Source organism: Notamacropus eugenii, chromosome 1 (genome assembly GCF_028372415.1).
Source record: "Notamacropus eugenii isolate mMacEug1 chromosome 1, mMacEug1.pri_v2, whole genome shotgun sequence".
In the NCBI taxonomy this organism is placed as follows: domain Eukaryota; kingdom Metazoa; phylum Chordata; class Mammalia; order Diprotodontia; family Macropodidae; genus Notamacropus; species Notamacropus eugenii.
In genome coordinates, this window is record NC_092872.1 from 638,899,020 (window position 1) to 638,926,850 (window position 27,831).

Here is a 27,831-nt window from a genome sequence, read left to right on the forward strand (position 1 = left end):
AATGACCCCCAGGGGACATCATCACTCTTCCCCCAAATTGCAAACTTAATAATAATTTTAATATTTAAATTATAATAAACTATAATCATATCAATATATTATATAATTACATTATAATTGACTATTTAATCATAATTTATTATAATATTTTTCTTTTATAAGGAGAGAAGGCATGTGGGTTACCCCTCTTTTGTTAAGGTGTGTACCTTACATTGTACTGCACACAGTCTTTTTTTCATTCAGGAAGCCATACTTGAGATAGAGCCCAGTGCGATGGAGAGCCTTGGAACCAGGAAGACCCTGGTTCTGTCTTTGGATAAATACTAGCTCAGTACCCAAGAGCCAGTCTCTTAACCTCTCAGTTGCCCACTGAGCAAATCTGTAAAATTAAGGTGCTGGTTGTTAGTGAAAAAGTCATCATAGGTCCAAACCCTCCCATCTCCCCATTCAAATCATAATTAACTTCATAATACACTAACAAAACAGTGCTATTAATATTGTATTGTGCTATTTCCCCAGTTGAATTTTTTTTAACCCTTGCTCTTTCATCTTTCTTTTGAAAAACAGAAGTTTCCTTCAATACCCCTGTATAGTTGTTGTTGTTTTTTTTAAATTATACCACAAATTGATAAAAGTTGGTCTAATTTGCATGTTTTTTCATCTAAAAGATTTTCTTTTTGTTCTAGATACAGAAGAGACCAAAGATTTGAATAGAGAAATGTAATTTTTTTCCCCAGACCTGTATGTATCACATATACTCCCAACAAAGACCTCCATCATTCCCAAGTGCAATCCAAACCAGATTAAAATGTAATTGGAAAATATTTAACAAAATAAATAAAATACAACATAGGTAATACAGTTTTCTATGTCAATAATGTGGCCCACAAGGATCCTTATGTAGATTTAAATGGCCTGTATCTGTTTGAGTTTGACACCATTGGTGTAGAGGACTCTTGGAAGAAGCTTCTGTGGCCAAGACAAATTGACAATTTGTTCTTCAGCTTTTAGTCTTGGAAAGTTGTCTAGAAAGTGACTTACCTAAAGCCATGCCCAGAATATGTCAGAGGCTGGGCTTGAACTCACATCTTCCCTGACTCTGAAAATTAGGCTGTGTTGGCTCTCTAGCCTAATCTGTAACTTTACAAACCTTGCAGAAAACAGAGACTGGTAAAGAATTAAGGTTTTTCAATGTTGTGAGTGTGTTGTGAGAAGGGGGACCTTGGGGAGGGGGTGAGAAGAGATGTATGTATGTATGTATGTATGTATGTATGTATGTATGTATGTATGTATGTATGTACATTCAGATAAAGTAGTTAAACAAAAATATAACTGAGGAAGAATTCTTTGTGGCTGTTCCCCCATGCCTGGAACACTCTCCCTCTTCCATTCTGACTCCTCTGGCTTCCTTTAAGTCCCAACTAGAATCCCACCTTCTACAGGAAGCCTTTCCTAACCCCTCAGAATTCCAGTGCTTTCTCTCTTTTAATTATTTCTTTTTTACTCTACGTAGCCTGCTTTGCATGGATTTGTTTGCATGTGTCTTCTCCCAGTAGAGAGTAAGTTTCTTGAAGGCAGGGACTGTTTTTTGACTCTTTTTGTGCCCCCATTGCTTAGCATGGTGCCTGACACACAGTAGTATGCACTTACATAAATGTTTATTGAATTGAATTGAAAGTAGTTATTTCAAGGGAAATGTTGTTGTAAAAGTCTCATAGGAGTTCTAATAAATTATTCGTATAGGAGCCAAAGTGGGATGGAGAGTTGGGGGTGGGGGGAAGCATTTATTAAGCACCTGCTGCATGTCAAGTGCTATACTAAGTGCTTTACAAGTACTGTTTCATTTAACTTTCACAACCACTTTGGGAGCTGGGTGCTATTATTTTCTCATTTTACAGATGAGGAAACTGACAAGGTCAGAAGCTAAGTATTTGTCTAGGGTCACAATAAGTGTTGGAAACCAGGTTTGAATTCAGGAAGTCCTGACCCCGGGTCCTGCTGCCCCCAAAGCTAAGGAGGGGACCTGAAAAGAAACCAGTATGCTTTAGAGAGAAGACCTCTCAGTTTGAAATCAGAAAACCTGAGTTCAGATCCCTGCTTTGCTACATATGAAAGCCTATGGCCTTTTCCTCATCTGAAGGATATAAAATAGATTTAGTAGGGCATGTTTTGAGATTATGCTCCCACTTCACTACTTACTCACCTCTAACCCCCCTGGAATAAGAAGACAAAATAGATTTGAGTCAAAAGACCACATTTAGATGTTTTTCTGCTTTCAGCCTTGAGCAAGTCATTCAAAGTTTAAAATCTAGAAGAAACCTAACACAAAAAACCTAGTTTAAAATCTAGAAGAAACCTATCACAAAAGAGAAACCTCTTTCTAACAAAGTGAGTCCCAGAAAAAAATTAAACAACTTACCTCTTCTTCCTGAGTTTAAATCTGGCCTCAGACATTTACTAGCTGTGTGACTCTGGGCCAGTCACTTAAGCCTGTTTCCCTCAGTTTCCTCATCTGTCAAATGAACTGGAAAAAGAAATGGCAAACTACTATCTTTGCCAAGAAAACCCCAAATGGGTTCATGAAAAAGTTGGACACGACTGGAAAACAACTAAACGACAACACAGAAATTCAAGAGATTGGTACTTGACATCACAAGAGAGTTAGAAAATAGAATACTATTTATTATGGGATGAGGAGGGAGCTGGGAACTCAGAGATTAGTCAGCCCCACATGAAAACTTTATAGGAGCTGGCTGTGGTGCAGGGAGGGTCAGGATACTACTACTACTAAGAACTAGGGTTCTTTATTCTGTGATACTAGGAGAATATAAGTTCTTTGAAGGCCAAGCAACATGCACATAATAGGTGTAGATGCTTGGGTAATGACTGTTGAATGGAATTATAGGCATTCTGATATTTCTGACTGCTACATCTTTCTCAGCTCTCCTTTCTCTTTTCCCTTCCCCCAGTGTTTGCATCCCCAGCAGCTACCCAGCATAGTTCCAGGCACATAGTAGGTACATTATAAATACTTGCTGATTATTTGAGACACAGAAAGGTTGACTGACTTGTTAGGATCACAAGGAGAGTTAGGAAACCTAGACAAAGGAAGGATTTTTAAAAAATAACACAGCTTTAATAACTCAAGCCACAAGAGCAAAATTCAAAAGCTTAGTTTTGGTTAACGTCTAATGGGTCCTCTGAGGAAGGCCCTCTTGTAGGACATATCTTCTGGCCTCGCGTTTCCCATTAAAATTCTGTAACCCAGAAATTGATTTGACATTGTAGCAGCCTTCTTCATCCCATCTTGGAACTGCTGTCCCTCTGTCCTTTGAGAAAGAAAACAGGCACCATTTTACTTGACCCGATCAAGAGCTAAATTCCCCTTCATTTCCCTTCCTCGACCCACCTCCCTCCACAGCAATCCCATTTGTGTTTTTAGCAGGTTATTTTCTTCTTTCCTTCCAGAAGAAGAAAAGGGGTGGGTGCAGGGTCTGGGGGGGAGGGGGAACTCTTTCTATAGTCTACCTTTAGTTGAGGGACTGAAGACCTTAAATACCCAGCAGATAGGAGATAGTTGGCTGGGTGCCCTGCAGCTGGATAATCCAGACAGATATTGTTTCCTCCTCAGTTTTCAGTGCTCTGCTTTAATTCTGCTGACTTCTTTTATAGACCCAACCACATGCTTCAGTGCCTCGGTTCATTCTGGTCCCTTTTTTTTTTTAGGTTGGTGTATTCTTGGGGGGACAGTGGGAGGCAGGGTGTAGAAGCGCACAGGAAGGAAGATTTTGCAAAGAGCAGAGTTAGAGTAGGGTTGGTGGCATGGGGAGGTCTCTCTTGGGTTGGCTGATCATCTTCCACCTGCATTTTAAAACTTCATCTCTCTTTGGTAAATGAGAAATATTACAGGGATCACATTAATTTAAATTTGGCAAACTTTTTTTTTCTTCCCCTTTAATCTCCTCTCTTCTTTCCACTCTCCCTTTTCCCCAAAAAGGTGCCCCTAGCTCCTGAAGCCCTATAAAAGACAGGTCATGTTTAAACAAGAGGTGTGTGGGACTTGGGTTCTGCACCTTAGTAATTTCCTGTCAAAATGTACCGGTAACACACGTATAGGATTAGGAAGGCAGTGTGGTTAACTCTGGGAAATGCCTCAGCCAGCCTGTTCTAAGCCACTGTGGGAGAGGTGCCTGAGGAACACACAAAAGTTTATGTGGAACTGATGTGGGGAGGGAGAAAGTAAAAGAGCATTTCTTAACATCTGCCGGCTGGAGAAGTGGTAAACAAAGACCAGGGTCTAGAGAAGTAATCCAACCTCCTATACTGGTTTTCCAGTGAGTCAAAAATCTAGTTCTTAAGTGTGAATTATCCAACTAATTGCTTCAGTTTTCCACTTCATTTTCCATTAACAGGGGCAGCCTTTCCCCTAGCCCATGGTAATTCTGTACATTTTTGCAGAAATATGTTGCCAAAAGTTTTTTTTAAAAACACTAGAATGCAAATTTCAGGCTACTCTAATTCTCAGAATTATCTGCAAATAATTAGCTTCCCTTTGCATTCCTTTGTTTTTTGTGCACACAAGGAGAGACATCCCAACTCTATGGTGAACCTTGTTCCTCATTTGAGCTCTGATCATTGACAAGCATTTAAATTTTATCACTCTGCTTTCCCTTCTTGAAATGAGAAAATAACTTGATCAGCAAACTGTTGTGACATTTGTGAACCTATTTTCATTAAACATTTTCTATTCAAAAATAATTGAAGACAAATTATTGCCAAAGTATTTGTGCATATATTTCACCTTTGATAGATGAAATGTGGCTAGACCGTCCATCACGTGCAAATAGGCAAATTACCCATTTGATGGTCTTGTGGAAACAAATAATTGTTCCAAAATGTGACAAAGAATGAGAAAAGGCTGGATTTGGTCTCTGGAGGAAACAGATTTTGGCAGGTTTTCACAGTAACTTATTGTGAAACTAGTTATTTAGACTAGCAAATAAAATGATAAACAGTAGACTATGTTTTAGATGAGAGAGTTGAAGGAAAATGTTTTGTAAGCTATATAAACTGTTCTGTGATTTGCTTTTCATTTGAATGTTTATCATCCTTGTAATCTTATCTCAAAACATAACTGGATTTCTGAAATGTTGAGAATCAGTTTTTGTAAAGTCATTTGAAGGGTTAAAGATTGTTAGGAAAGTCAAGCTGAGTGGCATAATTTACAGATGCCACGTAATACGTAGTGTAACTGGTTATATTTTCAGAGCTTGTGCCCAAAACTGCTTGTAAACAGGCCATATGAGTTACTATTTAAACTTTTAAAATAGATGTGTATGCCTTCAGATGATCATAAGATTTTAAAATATGAATGAAAAGTTATTGAGGAATTGCATTTTGCAGTGATTTTAAAGCAGCTGTCTTTTGTTATGATAGTGTAAAGATTTAGTAAGGAATTGCCTGCTAAGTAACATATTTTCCTTTTTAAACAAATTTAATACAAAGCAATTCTTAAATCACAAAGTCATAGACAGATTATTCAACCTTTCTTTGATTTCATCTATTCTGTTCTTCTCTAGAGAGGGAAAAATCTAAAACAGTGAAAGTAACATGGGGTACCAAAGATGCGAAAGTTTCAGTCATGGTTATATTATAATAGTGAATTGGGAGAGACCTGGGTTCAGATCCCATTTTCAGGACCCACTAACTTTATAAACCATGGATAGGTCACTTAGTAATAGTCATCATTTATTTATAAAGCACTGGAAGTTCTCCAGAGTGCTTTACAGACATTATCTCATTTGATCCTTGAGATAAGCCTAGGTGGTAGGCTATTATTATCCCATATTCTCAGCTGAGGAAATCAAGCAACTTGCCCAAGGTGATACAGCTAGTTAGTGACGGAGGCAGGATTTCAACCCTGATCATCATGACTCCCAAGACCAGCATCACCTAGCTGCCTGCCCCTTACCTTTCTGAACCTCTCTGTGAAATGAGAATGAAAATAATATCAGTAATAACTATTTCACTGGATTGTTCTGAGAATACAGTGGCAGAGTGTGTATTTAATTACTCTTTATACACTTTTAAAAGCTATGTAAGTATCCATTGTTATTAAAAGTAAAATACTTATAAATTATATAATTATGGAATGTTTTATCCGGCTAAAAAGAAAAGTCTGTATTAGATTTCCGCTGTTACTTAAATAGTACTTTAAGGTTTACAAAGTGCTTTATATAAGTCATCTCTTTGATCCTCGTCACAGCCCTAAGAGAGTGTTGCTGTAGGCATTATACCCATTTTATAACTAAGAAAACTGGGGCTGGAAAGTCAAATGGCTTGCCCATGATCTCAACTAGTAAATGTCAGATATAGGATTTTGATCCATGTTTCTTCCACACTCTTTACACTATGCCAAGTTGCCTTTCCATAGAAGATACTATCAACTCTTGATTTTATGAGCACTGGCATTCATGCATAGATCCTGTTTGGGATGTTGGTTGAATGGCCTACCGAAAGAGTTTATTATATGGAATCAGGAGGAGGCAAAACTAGAAATTGATCTTACCTAGTTATTTTTGTTTTTGTCATTTTAGTGACAGCTATATCGTTCGTGTCAAAGCTGTGGTTATGACCCGAGATGACTCCAGTGGGGGATGGTTACCTCAAGAAGGAGGTGGAATCAGTCGAGTTGGTGTCTGCAAGGTCATGCACCCAGAAGGGAATGGCAGAAGTGGTTTTCTCATCCATGGGGAACGACAGAAAGATAAACTGGTAAGAACGGATATGAGACTTGTGGATTAAACTGCTGACGACTGATTTTTTTTCCTACTGATAAATTTAAAAATGTTCTTCCCACCCTTCTCCCTCCCATTCTTTTTCTTAATTCTTAATTTTTTTTCTTCTTCTTAATTCTGAATTCCTTGGGGAAAAGTTTCAGAAGTTAGACTCTGAAGCCAAAGCCAGGTTCTGCAACAAGACCTTTGTTTCAAATAAAGAATTTTTCATCCCCTATACCTTCATCTAGGGGTGCTTCACTTTTTTAGATTCCTTGGGCAGTCTAGTGAAACCTCTGCATTCCTCAGCATATTTGTGAATGCATAAAATAAAATTTGGGGAATTACAAAGGAAACCAATTATATTTAAATATGATTATCACAATACTTGTTTTTAAAGTCCACACATCCCAGGATAAGAAACTTTGCCTGAGCTCAAAGTAGCTTCAGTTACAACTGAACTGCTTTTCTCAGTCAATTCCAATTTTTCAAATGTCTGGGTTGTTTTCCCCCACCCCCAGATTTAGAACTTCTGCCATCTTAGTGGAATTAAGCAAACTACCCATTCATAGATCAGACCTTCCAGCACTGATGAAGTCAGTCACATTGTATAGCCCAGTAGCAGTGAGAGCTTTTAAAACTAATGCATAATTCAGAGTGAGCTATTCCTGAGTTGGATTGGTAGAGTTAAAATGTGGGGGCAGGTTGTCTCCTGGCATACTGTTTCTTCCAAATAGATGTTTACCTAAAAGACAGTGTAGCTTTTATTGCACAAAATTAATGAATAAAACATGTTTTGGAAAGAAAAAAAGCAGTAACAGGAAAATTAGCCAAATCAACCTTCTATTGGCATCTGCTTCCTCCCATGATTCTTTGAAGAAGGTACTTTGGTGTTATAGAAACTAAAAATATGTTGAATGCGAAAATCTACTTTAAATTAGCAATACTGTTTATGAAAAAGCTATGAAGCTCTCCTAGGCAGCTTTAACACTCTTCGTGTTTGTTGCCTATATTATGTACTGGAAATTTACTTTCAGAAGCCAGAAGAGATTCAAAATATTCAACATATTCTCAACTAATGCTACTTAGGAAAGATATGTAAAGTATACATAATATACATAATATGAACAGGTTAATATTATTCTGAGAATATTAACATTTACATTCTTGATCTTTATATGGGCTGAATTTGCAATCTGAACATTCCTTTGCAGTCACTTTATCTTTTTTAAAAGCAGTTAGGAGAGAAACAATTTTAGCTATGGGTCAAAAGATTTCCATTTGTTCAGTTCTAAGAGCTTTTATTAATAAGCATTGAGTGTCAGTATGCTTTACTTTAAGTAATAGCTCTATTCCTGCAACATTCATTGTGCATAAATTGAATTTTTGTAAATGGAAACTTATTTGGCAGATATTAAAGAAAGTCATTGATTTAAAGGAATTGTTTGAGAGGAATGATTGGCAAAGAAATTGTTACCTCCAGATTATTAAACTTATTTCTGGACATCTCGATTTCTCTTGTAACTTAATTAATTTAAACTAAAATAACGTGTGTATGCCCCCAAGCAGTACAACAAAAAGGGGCTCATTGAAGACAGCATTGGCTGCCCTTTTACATTCTTACCTTTACTTGATAATTCATCATCTAGTTTTTATTTTTAAAGTGTTCTTTTTAGGGTTAATTGTACAAAGGGTATTTCTTGGCCGTTCATCGAACAGGCCTATGCATAGAGTTCTATTATTTGTTCTGGGAAAGCTTAGATGTGACAAAAGCTGCCCTCCTAGAGCCTGGAGAGATGGAGACAAGAGCTTCAGGATGGTGCCACATACACACACATTTCAGTTCAGACGTGCATTAGCCTACTGTTTGCAAGGCAATGTGGCGGATAACTTACTGCAGAGTAACGCATGGCACCTGTACAAAGTTGGTGCAGACTGGGGGAGGTCCTGAGAGAAACTGATGGGGACTGAGGGAGGGGGTGGGTGAGGTAGACTCTAAAGAGCGAGTAGGCCAGAGAAGGGCCATGCCAGCACAGAGGGCAGCATGAGCACAGCACATAATGGGCATAGCAACCTATTTTTTCATTATTGTTAGTATTATTATTGCTGTTATTATCATGAAATTAGTCCCAATTGAAGCTGATTTTATTTCTTCTTCAAAAGGGAAACAGTTGCTTGTTCTGGAGAATTTTTCCCCCCTTTCTGTTCACATTATTCAGATGACTAGACCCATTTCAGCTTAAAGTTTCCTAGGAGAATTGACCTTTGAGTTGAATCTAAGCATGGAAAATTTTAAACCAAAGGACAGTGTTTTTTTCCCCTTGAAATTATGGGGAAAGTGATGAGTTAGTAAAGTTGGTTAGTTTGTTTTTTAAAAGACTTCATCTAGAGACTGTTGCACATACTATAACTGCACAGACGTTTGTAACCGTAAAAATCCCTGATTTTGGACTTCTCTAATTCTGAGTTTATTAGGATTCTGACACAGGCTTGATGTGGGTTAAAGTTAGTGCCCTTTGCACTCGCTCTTCCACACCAAGCAAAGCTCTGCAAATAGTAGGCACTCAAGAAAAATATGTGGTGATTTGAGATCTTAAACAGCTTTATTAAACAGTTTAAAATATAGTAGTAAACATTATTCCAGCAAGGAGAGGGCTAACCTTGGAATTAGGAAGAAGTCCCGGCTTTGATATACAAAATAGCTCTATAATCAAAACTAAATTCTAATCTCTTGGTCTTCTAAGCCAAGCTGGTTTAAGACTATGAATTACAGAGGAGTTGTTTAACTGTATCAGTGGAAGGCATTTCTTTATTTCGTGTTGTTGTCATCAACAACAATAATAATAGTATGTGTATAATAACACTTTACAATTTTCAGAGTGCTTCACCTACCTCATTTGATACGAATGATGAAATCATTCTCCCCTCAAAAAAATCTGCCTCAGAATTTTTTATTTATTAATAAGTTATGTCAATATGCTGGTTTGATTATAGATAATGTAACTAAATCTTATTCAAGGAGTACTTCTATTTGACATATTGCAGGTTATCTTCTTAGCCATTCACAATTTTATGAACCCTTCCACTCTTGAATTGTCTTAAAATAATGTGATTCTATTTTAAAATTTTTGATAGCTTATTCTTTACATTAAATTCAGACCAAATTCTACCTCTCCCCCTAGTTCACCTAAATTAATTCTTTACTTTCTTATTGTGATGATGACCCATGTGATATTGAGATTATGCAGCTGAGCAAACTCCTTATAGTATTCTGAATATGGCGATTTTAATACATTATGGAAGAAAACAGAATATTTTGAGATCGAAAATTTCTTTTACCTACTAAGACTTGAAAATGGACCATCCTCAAAGAGCTCACCTGCTTAGGGACACAAAGTTAATCCACATGAAGCAATTAAAAAATGAGATGTGATAGCATATAAGTAAGTCTTTTTGATGTAGTACAATCAAAATGTACAGGCAGCTAGAAATACCATGGAAAGCGTGTTAGATTTGGCATCAGAAAACCCAAGTTAAAAATCTTGTCTCTCTTTTCTTACTACCTCTATGAAATGGGGGCAATTCACTTAATCTTTCTAGGTCTCCATTTCCTTATCAATAAAAAAAGTGGTTTGGACAAGGTGACATGAAGGCTCTTCCAGCCTCAGATTTGTGATCCTATTTAGTTTTTAGGGGCATAAAAAATCAGCGAGAGCTACGCTAATCAGGGAGGGTTTCATTAAGGAGATGGTCTTGAACCGAGCCTTGAAGGGTGAGTGAGATTAAAAGGAGAGAGTTTTCATGTAACAGGATCAACAATTTGCCTAGAATCAAGGGTGAACTTGAAGCATTTGTGGGATGTTGCATTCATTCTGATTCATTATCATAATTTTTTTTCCTACAGGGCTTTATAGCTTTCAAAGCATTTCCCATACATGATTTTATTTGATCCCAAAAACAATTGGATAGTTATCATCCGTATTTCACAGATGAGGAAACAGTTTCAGAGGAGTTACATGACTTGCCCTAGTTGACATGGCTAGTAAGAGACCAGAAAGAAGCCAGTTCTTTATCTGTTGTACCATTTTTAGAGCAAAAGAAGGAATGACATGATATAGTAATATTCAAGGAGGATGAGTCTGTCATAGATAGGAAGGAGGGTTGGCTACTACAGTCAGGAACAGCAGTTAGAAAGCTATTTAGTCCAGCATCCAGATAATAAGAGCCTGAACTAGTAATTGTCAATGAGAATGGAAAGGAATAGCTGGTTACAAAAAAGTATTTCAAAGGAAATATTGAAGGGCCCTGGTGAATACTTGAATGTGAGGGCCTAAAGGAAAAGGATAAAGCAAAGATGACTCTTAAGTCTGAGCCTGGGTAGCAGAGAAAAGAGTAGTAAAATAAAGACCAAGACCAAAAGCAAGTACAGAAGGAGAAAAAAAAATAACATTCATTTTTAAATTTATGGAATTTGACTGAGGCATCTAAATCAATAGGTAGTTGGATCTGAAGAGAGGGCAAGGTTTAAAGGTTAGGGTGGGGTCGTTAGTAGAGAGATGATAGCTAAAATCTTGATGACTAGATGAATGAAGTAATTGATCAGAAAATAAGAGAAAGACAAGAACTTATGAAGGAAATTGAGTAGGAACAGAGAGAGAACTGAGCAGGACTAGAAGAATTCAGTATCTCAGTAGCCAAGGAAAAAGAGAATTTTAAGTCAGCACTTTCATATACAGTAGAAAGATTAATAATGCTGGTATTTACGTAGTACTTAAGGTTTGCAAAAGTTTCATAATTGTCTGTGAGGTAGATACTACTAGGATTATTCTCATTTTATAGATGAAAAACTTCATGAGACTCAAGAGAAGTTGTGACTTGGCCATACTGAAAGATAAGGGTCAGGAACAGGGTTCCAAGTCACATTTTCTTATCTCCTATATTATGTCACATGGACCAGAAAAATAAAGAAAATGCCTTTGAGTTGGGGGAGGTGGGCTGGTAGAGGTTGTAGAGTTGCAGGGTATCTGGTACACAGTAGAAGCCTAATAAACCTTTGTTGATTGGTGACTCATTTCAGTGGAGAGGCAGGGAGGGAAACCAGATTGCAGAGAGTTAAATGGATAGTAAGAAAATTGAGATAGTGTGTTAAAAGTATTCATGTGATAAATTTATTAGCCAATGCAAAGAAAGAAACAAGGTAACAGCTAGAGAAGAAGCAAGGAAAAAGGGCAGCTTTGATTATTGGTACAATTTTTTTTATTTGTCGGAGTTGTATAGTTTAAAGGTAGAAGACCACAATGTCATCTCTTCATAACTAGGCTTCACAATAACACTTATTACTATCTCCATTACTTAAATCTTTTAGGTGGTATTGGAATGCTACGTAAGAAAAGACTTGGTCTACACGAAAGCAAATCCGACATTTCATCATTGGAAAGTTGATAATAGAAAGTTTGGGCTTACTTTCCAAAGCCCAGCAGATGCACGAGCCTTTGACAGAGGAGTGAGGAAAGCAATAGAAGATCTGATTGAAGGTACTGGATTCTCTAAGTGGACTCTGCCAATTTCACAGTGGGATTGTATGAATTATCAAGTTTTTTAAATCTCTCTTTTTTTAAAAAAAAAAATGCTATTTGTCGGGGTTATGGTGTTTTTTTGGTTTTCGTTTTGTTTTTGGTTTTTTGCTCGAAGGGTATTACTTGGCAGCACCCTTGGACTGGATCAGATGGCTCGGTGCAAAGACTTGGTATCCAGTTCAACCACCATTTATTAAATGCTTACTTTTTGCAAGGCACTATTCCTCCCTAGACACTGGGTGTACAAAGATTAAACAAAAAGCAGGACCTGCCCTCAAAGAGTTTATACTCTCCTGGGCCAGTTACAACATGTAAGCAGCTAAGTACGTATCTGACCATTTGAGGGCAGAACAGGCATAAACAACCAAGGAAATTAGATGTTTCCCATAAGCAGTGATACATTGCCTAAGCCTTGAATGAAGCTGGAATATCTAAGAATGGGTTTAGGGAAAGATACTGAAGGCATTACTGAAGTGACATCCCCAAGGCAAAAAAGAAAATAGGCCTCCTGATAAGGGAAAGTCATTTAGATCGAAGGGAGACCTTTCAGCTTCTGTTACTCATGATATTGGGATATTTAATCAAGACAGGTAGTACTCTTGAATTGAATGTGCTGAAGTTCTAGAAATGAATTCCTTATATGAATTTACTTTAGTCCTGTTCCCAAAATGCCTTTGTTTTGGGGTATATCCAATTGGCTTCAAACTCACAGTCATATTCTGTTAAGAAAAGGCTCCAGGAGGCTGAGCTTCTGGGAAATGATCCAGCAATTTATTCCTTGCCCCCGTGGATTCTGATTTAGTCTATGATTGATCGATCAAACAACCAATAGATATTTATTGAACAGCTCCTGTATTTGTCCATAATGTATCTAGCATCTGTAGTCAGTCCAGGAATGAAGCCCTGTATCTGTTAGATATCTGTTAGAGCTGTTGAATGGACTGAATCTCCCAATCCCCTTCTCCAACTGTACCTAAGAGGCAGCTGGTGGCAGATTGGACAACATATTAGGTCTAGAGTCAAAAAGTCTCACTTACTAGCTTTGTAACCCAAAGAAAGTCATTTAACCTACATCTGCCTCAGTTTTCTAAACTGTAAAGTGGATCTCTTAATAGCACCAATCTCCCAAGGTTGTTGTGAGGATCAAATGAGAGGTTATCTGTAAAGTGCTTAGCACAATGCCTGGCACATGGTAGGCACTTAACAGATCCTTGTTTCCTTCCAAATCTAGGCTACTTTAGCCCCAGATATGATCCAGTATCTCACCATTCTCAGAAGGTAATGAATAATGGACTCATTATTTTGAAACTAGAATTTATTCATTACTTTGGAACTTAAAAAGGACCTCAGAGATCATCTAGTCCAACCCTCTCATTTTACAGGTGGAGCAACTGACACCCAGAGAAGTTAAATGGTTTTTCTAAGGTCCCAGAGGCAGTAAGTGGCAGCAGAGCTGGAATGGTAATCCAGGTCTTCACCCCTAAATACAGTACTCTTTCCATTGTACTGTATACTACCATTTGTAGGCACCTATGTTCCTAAAAGTATTTAATATTTTATAAGTCACTTGGATATATATCCATTAATTTAAAATAATTTTGTGCTGCATTCCTTTTAGGCAGAGGTATGGACTAGATGACCTCTATCCCTTCCTATATTGACAACTTTGAGACTAAAATATAAGGAGGTACTAATATCCCTGACCCATTCATTAGTTATCATAATTTTAGGGTTAGAAAGGATCTTAGAGGTTGTTGAATCCATTCCCCCACATTTTACAGACAACATTCCATGGGTTGCTAATTTACAGATATCTCTTTTCTCCAGATGAGCAACAAAAAGGAATTTTGAAATTTTTTTTTTTGGTCTCCTAACCTTTGTCCTTTCAAAGGGACATACTAGCTGGTTTATAAAAAAGAGAGGAGAATGAACCAACTTTTTGTATCCATGAATCTGTTAACAAAAACACTGTATTTTAAAATAAAGCTAAAAATCATAGCACCTACATAATCATAGTTACCTTTTATATTCTTCATTCTAAAGAATAGGAGTCATAGAGTTTTAGAAAAGAAAGAAACCTAGGTCATCTAGTGCAGTCCCTCTTTGCCCTTTCTGCAGCATTTTATAGTTGAGGAAGCAGATCCGGAGAGATCAAGGGACTTGCCACACAGCTAGTTCATGTTCTTGTCTCATACTCTCTTCTCCACACCTTAAGTCTAACTTCCAATTCTTCTATTTAAGTAAAATTGTTCTCACCAACAAGCTTTTTTCTTAAAAAAAAAAAAAATTTTTTTTTTATATTTTCCCAGTCCCAAAGAGCCATCATAACAAAATTTTTTTAAGAGGCAGAAAAAAAGAAAGATTCAACAAAACTGATTACAAGTCAGTCAGCTAATAAATGTTTGTTAATTGCCTACTATGTGCTAAGCACTGAGGATACAAATAGGAAAAAGAAAGACAATCCCTGCCAACAAGGAACTTAGAGTCTAATGGGGGAGGATAACAGTCAAAGGGAAACTGACAGCAGGGAGAGGAGGATGTTATGGCGACATGATGGAGGTCAGTACAAAAGAGTACCACCAGGTGGAAAATGGGAGCTTTGTGAAGAATCTTTTGCTCAGGATTCCATTCAGAGCATACTGATGAATACTAAGGCTATTGCAGACTTGAAGGATAATCCACCCAAAAAAAACAAAATAAAACAGCAACCCTTCTTTTATACAGTGTTCCATATCCATAGTCTCCTTTTTCTCTACAAAGGAGCAGAGTGATGTGTCTTCTCCTATCTCTTCTTTGAGGCCAAGCCTATCCTCTCTAATTTCACAATATTCATCTTCAGCTGTAACCAACAGACTCTTTAATTGTTAATTCCAATGGCCATTTTTCAGACCTTAAACTTTTTCACATCTCTAGCTTTTGATACTGTGCACCAGACATCCAAGAAAAGGATAATCTTTTCTACCTTCATTCCTGAAACACCGTATTCTTCAGGTTCTTCTTTCTTGTCTCTTACTGTGGTTCTCTTGTTGTGTCTTCTCCCATCTTCTTGACTTATTAAGCAAGGTAAAGGAATGGAGAAAGGAAACAAGTATTAGTAAGCACTTAATATGTGCCATGCACTGTTAACACTTTAGATATAGTATCTCATTTGATCCTCACAGCAATCCTGGGGAGTAGGTGTTGTTATGCCCCTCATTTTATAGTTGAGGCAACTGAGGCAAAGAGTAGTTAAGTGACTTGCTTGAAGGGCACAGGTCTCCCTGACTCCAGGTCTGGCATTCCATCAACTTCACCAGCTTGCTCTCTCTAGGTGTGTCCATTGGTCAGTTCTCAGCTTTTTCAACACTCTTCCTTAACCCCCTGGCTTTTAGCTACTACATCTGCAAATGTGACTTCTGAGTCTCCTTAACTATCCCTACTTCTCTTCAGAGTGTCAGATCTGATTCTCTAATTGAATAGAGGACATCTCCACTCAGGTGTTTTACTTTGACCTTAATGCATCCAATATGAACTTCAGACTGAAATTTAGCACACATATTAATTGCTAACTATATGCAAAGATCCTCTACTATTTGAGGTAAAGTAGCATGGCGTATTAAAGGGGGAGGGCTTGTCAGAAAGATCTGAGTTCAAATGAATCTCCTCTGATGCTTACTGACTCTATGATCAAGGTCACCAAGTCACTTAAATCCCCTGAGCTTCGGATTATTCCCCATAATTACCTATTAAGTTGTCTACTAAGGTATGTTTTGGTGGAGGGCAAACCAGCACTAATGACATCCCAGATCCTTCGGTGTTGTATTGATAGACGTGTAAAGCCCTTAGCATTGAGCTTCAGCATTTCTGGCAGTGGCTTTTGCCATGTACCCAGGCTCCTGCATCACATCCTTTGTGTGGTTTTTGAGTCTTCCTTCTGCCTCACCTCTCATATGCAGTCAGTTACCAAATCCTTTTGAATATGCTTTCCCAAAACCTCTCACCTTTATTCCCTTTTCTCCATGATCACTAACACTTCATCCATTACTATCACCCATGTACACACTGCCACAATAACCTCCTAACCAATTTCATTCTTGTTCTCTTCTCTAACCCATTCTTCACATTGATGGCAGCAAATTTACCTTTCTTTTCCATTGATCTAATCTTAGCACCAGATAGAATACTGGGCTTGGAGTCAGGAAGACCTGAGTTCAAATCTGGCCTCAGACCTTTACTAGCTGTGCGACCCTGGGCAAGTGACTTAACTTTGTTTGACTCAGTTTCTTCCACTGCAAAATGGGGATAATGACAACACCTACCTCATAGGATTGTGGTGAAGGTTGAATGGGATAATATTTTTAAAACACTTAGCACAATGCCTGGCACAGAGTAGGAGCTGTATAAATGACTATCCTCTCCCATCTTTCCCAATTTCTCATGTCTCTTTAGTGGTACTCTACTGTTTATCAAGTTCAAACTCATTAGTTTAAGGTTCAGGGAGCTCCAAAGTCTGGTACTCCCTTTGTATCCTTATTTCATTCTGCTTCCTTATATTACCAGGAGGTACACTTTTGTAGTTTGGGGTAACATTACACAAAAATATTAGGCACAACAATGAGTTTATTTGGTGCCACTGTAGATTGATCACAATCTTATGCTTTAAAGAAAAAATCCTGGGTAAAGAGAGGAGGAGGGTGTTGGTGACTTCTGTATACTTTAACTCTCTGTCCTTTGAATACACTCTACTGGTTTTATTTTTTTCACTTCAGTGATGAAATTGAAGTTATTGTTCAGAAACAGCTCTGCTTTTTTTTTTTTTAACATGAGCAGTACAGTGGCATTTCCTTCTTAATGAAACCAAAAATTAAATAGGGAACTAACTACTTTTTAAGGAGAAACTGTCTTCTCTACCTTTTTTTTGTTCTTCCCTAAATAGTATCAAACTTACGGATTTAATCCAAAATGACTAAATATGATCTATTGAATCATGTCACACTCATGCCATTCAGGGTTACGTCCAAAATGATTACTAAGCATGGCTGTCCAGGAGGGTGGCAAGGATCCACAGGCACAAGCCTACAGGAATAGTCTGCCTTCCATTCAGTGAGCAGACCCTGCATTCTTCCTGCTGAGAAAGATATATGACTAAGGATGACATGTCAATAGCCAAATCAAAACCTCCTTTGGTAGATATATTTGTTTAAAAAAAAAACAACCTGTTTTAATCTATTTGAGCGATAATACTTCTTTACTCATTACTGGGTGTGGGAAGAGATGGGTGATAGTAGACTTTAAAATAAGAAATGTGGGGCCTCAAACTCACATAAGCACACACGGATTTTAGTCTCTTCTTAACTGCCCCTGGGTGGTAGCTGAACAGATAGATGAAAATTCATTTTCCAAGTCTAATGTTGTCATAAAAGGCAAGTGCAAGCACACAACGCAACTTCACAATTGTTGATGAAATGAACATCAGACCACGTCTCCATCTGGAACTGCTGAAGGTTTGCTGAGTACTTTGTATATATCATCTCATTTGATCCTCAAAACAGCCCTGGGAAGTGGAAGCTGTTATTCCCATTTTGCAGATGAGACTGAGAGAGGTTAAGTGACTTACCCAGGGTCACACAGCTAGTATATGACTGAGGTAGGATTTGATTTCAGCTTTCCTGATTCTAAATCTATAGACAGCACCAGTTCGGTGTTGCCCCTGTTACCTGGAATACATCCTGCTCTGTTTTAATTTATCTGGGCAATATCCTTTGCTTGGCTCTGATGTCAGTATACACTCTAACTTACTTTAAGTGGGCTTTGGGGCAGCTGGGTGCTGCACTGGATAGAGCACTGGCCCTGAAGCCAGGTGAACCTGAGTTTAACTTCAGCCTTAGACACTTAGTAACGGTGTGACCTTGGGCAAGTCACTTAACCCCAAATGCCTCTAAAAATAAATTTTTTAAATGTGCTTTGAAGGGAGGAATTCTGATGCTCAGTTGAAATCATGAGGGAGAGATGGATATGTGCCAACAGTCTGTTTATTTGGTTATGCCTTTTCAGGTGCTGTATTTGAATATTTAGACAACTGTTCCTCACATCTTTTTTAGGGGGATATTTTAATTCAACTTGCAAATTGGTAAAGGAGGATCTCCTAGAACTAGAAGATCCAGAACTAGTCCAACCCCACCTCCATTTTACAGATAAGAAAACTGAGGCTCAAGTTAAGTGACTTGCCCAAGGTCACACATGTAGTATCATGGTCCTGAAAAACCTAACCAAGGAATGGACCAGAGCTTAAATTTTAATTATTTTATAAAAAGGGAGAGAAGGGAGACTGAATAAACAGCTGATAATTTTGTATATATTTTTTTCTTGCCAACCACTAACTTCATTTTAATTACTCCACACATTATTAATCCTGATAGGAAAAGAAAAGAGGGTAGGCCATGCCTGCTTGTAAATATAAGCTTTTTTTGTTTAGTCTCTTTTCCAAGAATATTTATATACACTTGCATACCAGGATGAAGAAAGATGTGAAGTTGTAAATAAACTTAGCTTTCATAGGCTGATTCCTGTTCCAGCATGAGATAAGCTGAATTTTGGAGTTTCTTTTTTCTGACATGCCCCTAGGTTTTAGCTGAAGACAGCAGGGTGTAAATAAGTCCCCAGAATTTTAAGTGCCAGCAGAAGAAGCTGTGCATTTAAGGGTCCAAAAGTCCAGTCTTCAACCTTTGCCAGAGATCCTTACTTCTAAGTCATAAGAGTTGGCACACTCTGGCTTTTAAGAGTCCTAGAATGTTTGGACCTGGAAGTGATCCCAGAAATCATTAAACTCATTTCCTTCATCCTACACCATGAGAATACAGAGCCAGAGAAGTTGCCCAAGGTCAAACAGGTCATTAGTGACCAGTCCAGCTCTGCTTGTTAGCTGGCTTAAGTAAAGTTCTGCTCTGATTCTTCATCATGGCATAGCAGTAACCCTTGGGCTCTCAAATGCTTTCTCAGTGAAGCATAAACAATGAAATGGTCTACCAGTCCAATAAGGCTTCAAGGACTGCAGACCCAGTAATGAACTGGACAAAGTGTCTCATTTGATAGGCATACCCCACATCTGAGAAATTCATCTCTCCTACATGGCTATTTATTTGGCTGCCATGACTTCTGGAGAACATCTACCAGAGAAGAGATGGTTTCAGTCTGCATCAGTAGAAGAGGCTGTATATGCTAAATAAATCACTGATCTTGAGGCATTGAAAGTATAAAATGTTTGCTGGTTTTTTATATTTTATTAGTGTTGATCCATATTGACCAGAAACACATAGTGGAATGTCAGCTAAACTGACATTATTCTTGAAAGTATAATGTATTCCTCGCGGTCAACTTTTCTTTATATACATATATATTTTCCCATCTTCTTTCTAGGATCTACAACTTCTTCTTCAACAATCCATAACGAAGCCGAGCTTGGAGACGATGATGTTTTTACAGTAAGTGCACTTAGTCCATTGGGTTTGTTTTGTTGTGTTTTTTTTCCTCAGATAATTGGATGAAGAATCCGAAAGGTTCCATTTATGGGTTCCAGTTACAGTAATGAGATAACGCTTTCAGCCTGCAGTTGATTCACATTTTCATCCATTCTAATTTCTCATTCTTTGGGTTTTGTACTATCATAGGTAAAGATAATATCACACAAAGCCAGCACCCAAAGGATCCTCTACGGGGTTCTTCCTTCTCCTTTAAATATACTTCCTTATGTAGTTTTGGGGTAGATTTCTTTTTCTTGCTTCTTTTTTTTTTGAACATGGCTAAAACAGAAATCTGTTTTGTATGACTATGCATATTTGTAATAAGTTTTGTTTTTCATGCCTTCTCAGTGAGGAGGGAGAAGGCAGAGAGTTTGGAAGTTTAATAAAAAGTCTCCATGATTTAAAGGCAAACAAATTACAAACAAAAAGACCAAGAGAGAATAGAAGTTTGAGGTATGGGTTATAAGGGAAAGATATTTGATTAAATGTGTTACAGCCCAACCAGTTACTTTCTGTGATTTGCACTGTCATTTAATGTCAGACCACAAGTATTTTATTATATGCCGACTTAACCCAGGGCTGGACTGTGGATCACAAAAAAAGTAGAAGACATAGAATCTCTGCCCTCTTGTTAGGTAAAGAAGACTGATATAAGAACAAGTTTGGTTTGAATTTTGTATTTTTAAGATACATAAGACATTGTATAATTAAGTGTGGTAGGTGTTCTAAAAAGGGGCAGGTTGATAAGGGCTGGAAGTGATTGGGAAAAAAATTGTGGAGAAGGAAACATTTGGGGACTCTTAAAGAGGGGATTTGGGGTTAAAGAACCTGACTTCAGATTGTTACCCTGCTCCCTAGTACCTGTGTGGTCTTGGGAATATTACTTAACCTCCCCTGGTCCTCAGTTTAGGTTTAATGATCTCTAAGGTCCCACAGAGCTCTTAAGTCTGTGATCCTACGAGTAAAGGCTTGGAGCTAAGAATGCACATAATATGTGCCCAGGACAGTGAGGAGACCCTGCTTGACTAGAAAAGAGCCACCCACAGCAGTCATTTACCTTCATGAAATGACTGGTATGATGTGGATCTGAGCGGGCTTCCTTTAGTGCTCTGACCAGATCCTCTCCACAGCTGGCATGTTGCTGATATCATCTGTTCCTTTGTCACAGTTCACAGAGACAACAGCAGGCGGGTTAAAAGGTGGCTTCCTGTACTCCGGAGCAAAGTTATCCTTAGCAGCTGCTTCCCAGCTACCTGCCAGCAGTGATTTATAGAATGGAGGGGGGTGGGGTGGGGGGATGAGGCCTGATTGAAGCCAGAATAGTTTATTGCCATCCTGTTATCTGTAGAGCTATATTTACTGTGAGAGATTAAAACATCTTTCTATGTTTCTTTCCAATGCCTATAAAACTGGGGTAGAAATTTTACTTAATTTACCTGATGTGAAATGAGGCAAATGGAATTATAGAAAGGGAACCAAGACATCACCTAGTTCTACTCCCTTTCTTTTTCAGATTAAAAAAAAAAGTTCAGTCCAGAGACAGAAAATGACCCATCTTCGGTTACACTCGGAGCAAGGAGCAAATATGAAACTAGATTCTGAGTCCCCTGAATCTTTGTTCTTAAGTCAGTGTACCTTAAAATAGGACATATTACTAATGGGGGGAAAAATTTCAGGGAAAAGAAGGTTCCATCAAGGTGTACTTAATGTCTTACATATCCAACTCTAAGCTGAGGAGGGCTGAGTTTGAGAACCTTCAGACAGAAGTATGTATAGAGGCCCACAAACCACGAGCAAAGAGGTCTCCTAATAACTGTGGGAATGAACAAGGTACTGCTGAAACTCAAGTGAAAGAGGTGAGCAGCAGTTCTTAAATAATGTGCATTTTTACCCTTGAAGGTGAGTGGTCCAAGTCATTTGTGTCTTATATGAAACGATGGATTAGGAGTTTTAGTATTTGTTTCTTAATGAGAAGCTGGAAGACCAGCCCACAATTCAGAATTAGTTGAGTAACTGTGTGTGGGTGTAGGTGTGGGTGTGTGTGTGTAAAACTAGCCTTATGCAGTATGTACTATCTGGTTTTATATTTTCCATGTATGGATTGGAGCTCTTTTCTCAAGAATCATTTCTGCAAACTTTTGATTATTCAGGTTTCATATCATTCTTCCTGTTCTCCACAGCCTTTTTAAGAGTCCTATTTATTCCTCAAAAAAGAACCAAAAACTTTTTTTTTGATTTACATATGTATAAGATGCATTTCTCTCCAGCATATTAAATTTTAAACTTAACAGGCCACTGCAACAGCAGAACCCTTTGATTCTTGCCACCCTTCAGTGGTTTGCTTATTCCAGTTGTATTACATGATCCCAAGGGTACTGCAGCTTTGAGGGTCTTCTGTGGCAGTCAGCTCTGTCATGTGGAGATCTCCATAGAACTCTGGATAATGGGAATTGGTTCTGGTTTGGAATGGATTGGGTCAAAGAGAAAGTGCTGAACATACTTGTTTGAACAAGTGCTTGAACATATTTGTTGCTGAACAAATTTGGAGTCAAATTTAGGTTACCTTTTAAGATCCCTCATAGTCTCAAGCCACTTTCTATTCCTAGGCTGATCATATATTATTCCCCCTACACCCAAGCCAAACTAGAGTCCTTGCTGATCACCACATACCACATTCCATCTGTTGCTCTGTGCCTTGGCCTAGGCTGGCTCTCATGCCTGGAATGTCCTCTCTCCTTGCTTTGTTCCTAGATCCCTTTAGGGCTCAGATCAAGAGGCTTTTCCTGTTTCCCCTAGTCATTAGTTTCCTGCTCCTCCACCTTCCTCATCCCCAGTCATTTTCTATTTGTTGTGTTTTATTTGTCTCTGTACATGCTGGTTCCCCCAGTAGACCATAAACTCCTTGAGGGCAAGGAACTGTTTCATTTTCTTGTCTCTGTATCCACAGAGCCTCGCAGAGTAGTACAGGAAGTAGGTGTTTAATGTTGAGCTGGATTTTCAGTCTTACTGTTTTTCCTTCTTTGTCTTTCTTATAATCAACTTGTGAACATGAATCTATACGTGAGGTTGCCTGCCCCTCTCTTGGTGCAGCTTATCTGCACCTCTGACCTTCCATCAGCAGATCAGTTAAATCTGCTGTCTTTTTTTTTAAGCAGTTTGAGGGGCTGTGATGGGACCTGTAGTTTCTGTAAACAGGTTGAGTAGATTTCATCCTTAGCCTAATAGTAGAAATACACTAAGGGGCACTCTGCAAGGGGCATTTTTGAGTCTATAGAAGCATTCAAAAATGGCATAGTTGGGAGTAAGGTTGCCAGATAAAAAATTAAGGAACACTGGGTTGTACTTAGCTGGCTGCCAAATTCCTGTTCTTTAGCAATATCAGTTCATAAAAATCTGGCCATGTATATACTGTTGCAGTCTTCTAGAGCCATTCTTAATCTTTTTGGATAGATAATAGTAGCCTGTTTAAATTATGGTCTTTGGAGCATGCAGCTGAGGGGTGTGGGTGGGTGTGGGGGAAGGGAGGATGTATAAATGCTTGCTCACTATATAGTCCAATCTGTAATCTGTGGTTGTCTCCTTGGCATTTCAGCAGCTGTTGCTGTGTGAATGGCAAAATTCTGATTTTAAAACTAAAGATTAAGGGAGATTTATATCTATATATATACATATACACATGCATATATATATATGTATGTATGTGTGTGTGTGTGTGTGTGTATTTTTTCAGGTATTTTGCTCTATTATGTTAGTAGCTTTTATGGTTCATTAAAAGCCACAAAAGAATGGGATTTCCTGGAATGTTGTAGAGCAGTCTATTAGCTCCTAGGGTTCATCACCCTCCTGGTTTGACCTATGATTTATTGGAGTAAAATAGTGAACCCTCTCTCCCCTCCCCCCTGTGTCTTGAAAAGGCTTAGACTAAAGTGATAAAGGGCTTTGATGAAATGGAGGTTGGAGGAGATAAATCTGAAAAGTGAATATTTTAGGCTGGTTTTTTGTTTTCCCCAGATCTTATTCATAAGGAGCTGAAATTTCATGCAGATGTTAACATCCTGTTTAATGGGCATTTTTTTCATCATTGATTGGTTGGGCTGTTTTTCCCAACTCTTAACAAATATATTAAAAATGTTGAGAAAATGTTAAGGATCCCTTGAAGGGACAATCTCACTTTCTTTCAACCAAATGAATTTTTGCAGTTTGCTTCATGTGTTGGGAAGGGGAGAATTGGAATGAACACAATAGCTCTGGTAAAACAGACATCACTGTTTTTCAGAGCTGGGTATTGAACTCAAGGGAGTATTATCTTCATAAAAAGGTTGAGTTGGATAGCTCAATTAACCTTGTAGTGGCTGCCCCTGCATTCACTGTAGCCTATTAGGAAGCAGTCTGTGCTTCCTGTTCCAAGATTTTGGTGGTCTTTTTTCTGTTGTAGGGATGCACACAGGGTGTATGACAGGAGTTAATAGGAAAATGTTTAAATTGTTGTGAGATGAGGAAAACCATAGAAATGTCAAGTCATTAGAAGCATAGATCTCAGAGACAAAAGGAAGCAAAGACAGCCTGTCCCACCTCAGCCTTCCAGTACTTTTTTATTAGTCCAATGAAGCATCTGATTCCCAGAGATTTCACTTAATTTTTATTAATATCTTTTGTTTACATTACCTTCATTTCTGAATGTATCCTTCCCACCCTACCCAAAGAATGAAAAGGAAAGAGGAGGAAAAAAAGTGACTCATGAAAATTCATCAGCTGAGCCTGGCGTTATGTACAGAATAACCAACCTGTATTGGTTCTCCTCTGCAGAGAAGAGAGGTGCATTTTCTCATTTCTTTTTTGGGGCCAAGTTTGGTCATTATCATTACCCAGTATTCTGTTTTTTGGCTTTTGTTCTTCCACTTATGTTATTATAGTCATTGTGTATGTTGTTTTCTTGGTTCTGCTTACTCCATTTTATATCAGTCCTAATCAATCTTCCTATGATTCTCTAACTTCTTCCTATTCACCATTTCTTAGGGCACAGTAATATTCCATTCAAATTCCATCCAAATACCACAATTTGTTGAGCTGTTCCCCATTTGGTGGACATCTACTTTGTTTCTAGTTCTTTGCTGCTACAAAAATAGTGCTGCGATGAATATTTTAGCATTTATGGGACCCTTTTTCTTCTGTCATGGACGTCCTTAGAGTAGGAGCCCTAGAGATTCTTAAACGACTTGCCCATGGTCACAGTTGTCTCTCTAAGAGTGAAGACCCAGAATCCAAGGTTCCTGCCTTCTCATTTATCTCCCTTTCCATTTTTACCTCAGCTCTTTTGCTCAATTATATTTAGGTATATTTACTAAATTCTCACTGGTGTTATCTGAAAAGGGCAAAGAATGTTATAATAAAATAACAGGGCTATCTCTGAACAGAGGCACTGTAGCTTAGTGGAAAGAACAGGGGAGTTTGGGTCAAAAGATTTAGGTTCATATCCCAGCTCTGTGATCCTGGGTAAGTCATATCACTTCTGTGGGTCTCAGTTTCCCTTCAGTAACATGAGGCATTAAAAACTAGATGACCGCTATAGTCCTTTTCAGTTTTGTGTGTGGTTCTGGGATTGCTGCTTGGGCCTTATATGAAAGGAAAGAGCAGAAGATTAAGGAATTAAGTTTCCTCAGAGATGCAAATCCCTACCAGTTCGCTAATAGCTATCGCACTATGAAAGAACCTGTTCTGGAGGGATAAAGAAAAAATCCATGGTATCTTAAAACGTCCATATATGGGTAACAAGGGAAGCCCTAAAACCACACTCACTGATTACTGACACCCAGATATTGGTCTTTCCCTCCTGGCCATGCTAATGCACTGTGAACACTTAGGTGGACGCTTGTTTAAAGCAAAATGTTATTAATTGAGTGTCTTCAAAAGTAATATGATACACATAGCGTTGATTTGAATTGACTCTGAAGTGGAAAGAGGTGAGATAGAAGTTGGCCGCTCCAGGCCATTCCTAGCTCTGATTTGCTTTGTAAGAATATAGCCATCTCCCCAACGTGTATATTTTTTTAAAAAATAAAATAAAGTGGCACCAGATTAATTAATTCTCTAATTGTTTGAATGGCAGGTTTCTGATATTTCTTTTGTATTCTATAAAACCAAGTTGCGTGTGTGGGCAGGATGTATAAGACTTCACCATGTGATTTGCTTTCTAATTTAATTTAATTGATTGATTTCTAATTTAACTGAACAGGGATATATCCTATAAAGCATTGCAGGTGTGCACACTGGTGCGGCATGTTTCTAGCCTTAATTTATCAAGAGTAATGAGGTTCATTCCATGCTGAGAGAATGAACCCTTGACACTGAGTTCTCCATCTCCATTTCATTGCTTTTCTTAGTGTTAGGAGCAGTTATTCCTTCTCCCAGGCCAGGGCAGTTATAAATAAGTTTAAAATTGCCCTCTCCACTGAGTTCATCAGAGTGTTTTGGTTTGGTTAGGGATGTTACAGAGGTAGAGGGTGTTTGATTTGGAAATTTTCATGCTTTGCTTAACACTTCCTTTAAGTAAATGAATGAAAATTTCCCATTTTCTCAGTTTCTAAGCTTTTTTCATTAGGAAGAGAGGGAGGAATGACAAAACAGAATGTGTACATTTTTCCTCTGGTGGAGTAATTCTATTTTTGGGTCTCAGTTACCTTCTTTGTAAAATGGGGCATTGGGTTCAGCTGACTTTTAGGGTTCTTTCCACCTCCAGATCTGTGTTCCTGTGATTCTGCACCCACAAAAAGACTAAAATTGTATTTGAAAATTGATCTTTCCCAAATTTAATGGTGGGTTTGTTGTTGTTTTGTTTTAGAACTGTGATTTCAGCCCTCTGACAAATCCTAGTAGGGAGAATGGTTACGTTGCTTCTCATCCACAACTTAGGACTTTAGAGAGTTGTCTGAAGGTGTGGAGAGGTTGGGTAACTGGCTAGGATCTTTCCTCTGTCAGATAGAACGTGAACCCAGGTATAGTCCTTATGATCTAGCCAGTTATACCAAAGCATAGAATCAGAAGGAGGAAGTCAAATATAGATTTTGGTAAAGGTGAGTTATCTGATAATACCATTTACACATAAACATTTAAAAGTTTACAGAGTACTTCTTTTGTATCTTGAAACAATCCCATCAGTGACACAGTGCGGATTATTATTTCTGCTTTATAGATGAAATTGAGATTGATAGGTCAGGTGACTTGCCCAGAAAGGGACTCAACCCCAGTTGCTACTGATCCCAGTCCTGTGTCTTTCCAACATAACAGGCTGCTTCTCAGGGTCTTGGGCCAACTCAGCCTTTTCCCTGGGCCTGACCATAGTTTAAGTACTTCTCGTTTTGTGACACTAAGTGGAACTACTTTATTTCCAAGGTGTCTAAATAGTTTGCCATTTAAAGTGTCTTTCGGGTGAGCTGAGTTTGATGAGTATTTATTTCTAAATCCTTCCTAGTTGGCCTACATTTCCCATGAAGCATCCTTCTGTGAGCTGGGTTTATGAAAATGTTTTGAGTGTATTGAATGCACCAGATTTCATTAATTTACTTTGAGGGTCAAAAGAGTTACCATATATCAATAGATTTTTTAATTGGCACGTTAAGTTTGGAAAAATCAGACTCAAGGATTAGATTCCACATCGCTCCACCCTTCCTTCTTCTGGCCTTTTAGCTGATAGGCTCAGTTTACCCAACATCTTTCTTTTTCTGTGTAAAGGCTGCAAATATCTCAGGAGATGTTTGAGTAGATGTGGTGAATGGTAGGTTTACTGCATATTTAAAGGAAATTAGAGTGTTTTATTTAATTACTTAAAGAAAATTTATTTTTAAATTATTGGTTCATTTTGCTTCCTTACAACAGCTCCCTTGTAAAGGATTATTTGCATAGTAGAAAAGCAGAGTGGACCCATTAAGAGTATAACACCAATATGGATGACTAGGTGACTCAATGGATAGTGAACAGGCCCGG

General features: G+C 38.1%; 1 protein-coding gene and 1 long non-coding RNA gene across 2 annotated transcripts in view; one reads left to right on the forward strand and one right to left on the reverse strand.

The window, feature by feature from the left end:
* The window catches only part of SPRED2 (sprouty related EVH1 domain containing 2), a 172,670-nt gene that overhangs the window by 124,091 nt on the left and 20,748 nt on the right, over positions 1-27,831 (forward strand). The window contains exons 2-4 of the mRNA XM_072635393.1: positions 6,597-6,774; positions 12,142-12,310; positions 19,748-19,812. Coding sequence (XP_072491494.1) covers positions 6,597-6,774; positions 12,142-12,310; positions 19,748-19,812 — 412 coding nt within the window. The remainder of the gene's footprint in view (positions 1-6,596; positions 6,775-12,141; positions 12,311-19,747; positions 19,813-27,831) is intronic.
* On the reverse strand, positions 3,113-6,656 carry LOC140520929 (uncharacterized). Its single transcript, XR_011972716.1, has 2 exons — positions 6,569-6,656; positions 3,113-3,329 (listed from the first exon to the last, which is right to left on the reverse strand). It is a non-coding gene; the product is annotated as an uncharacterized lncRNA (long non-coding RNA).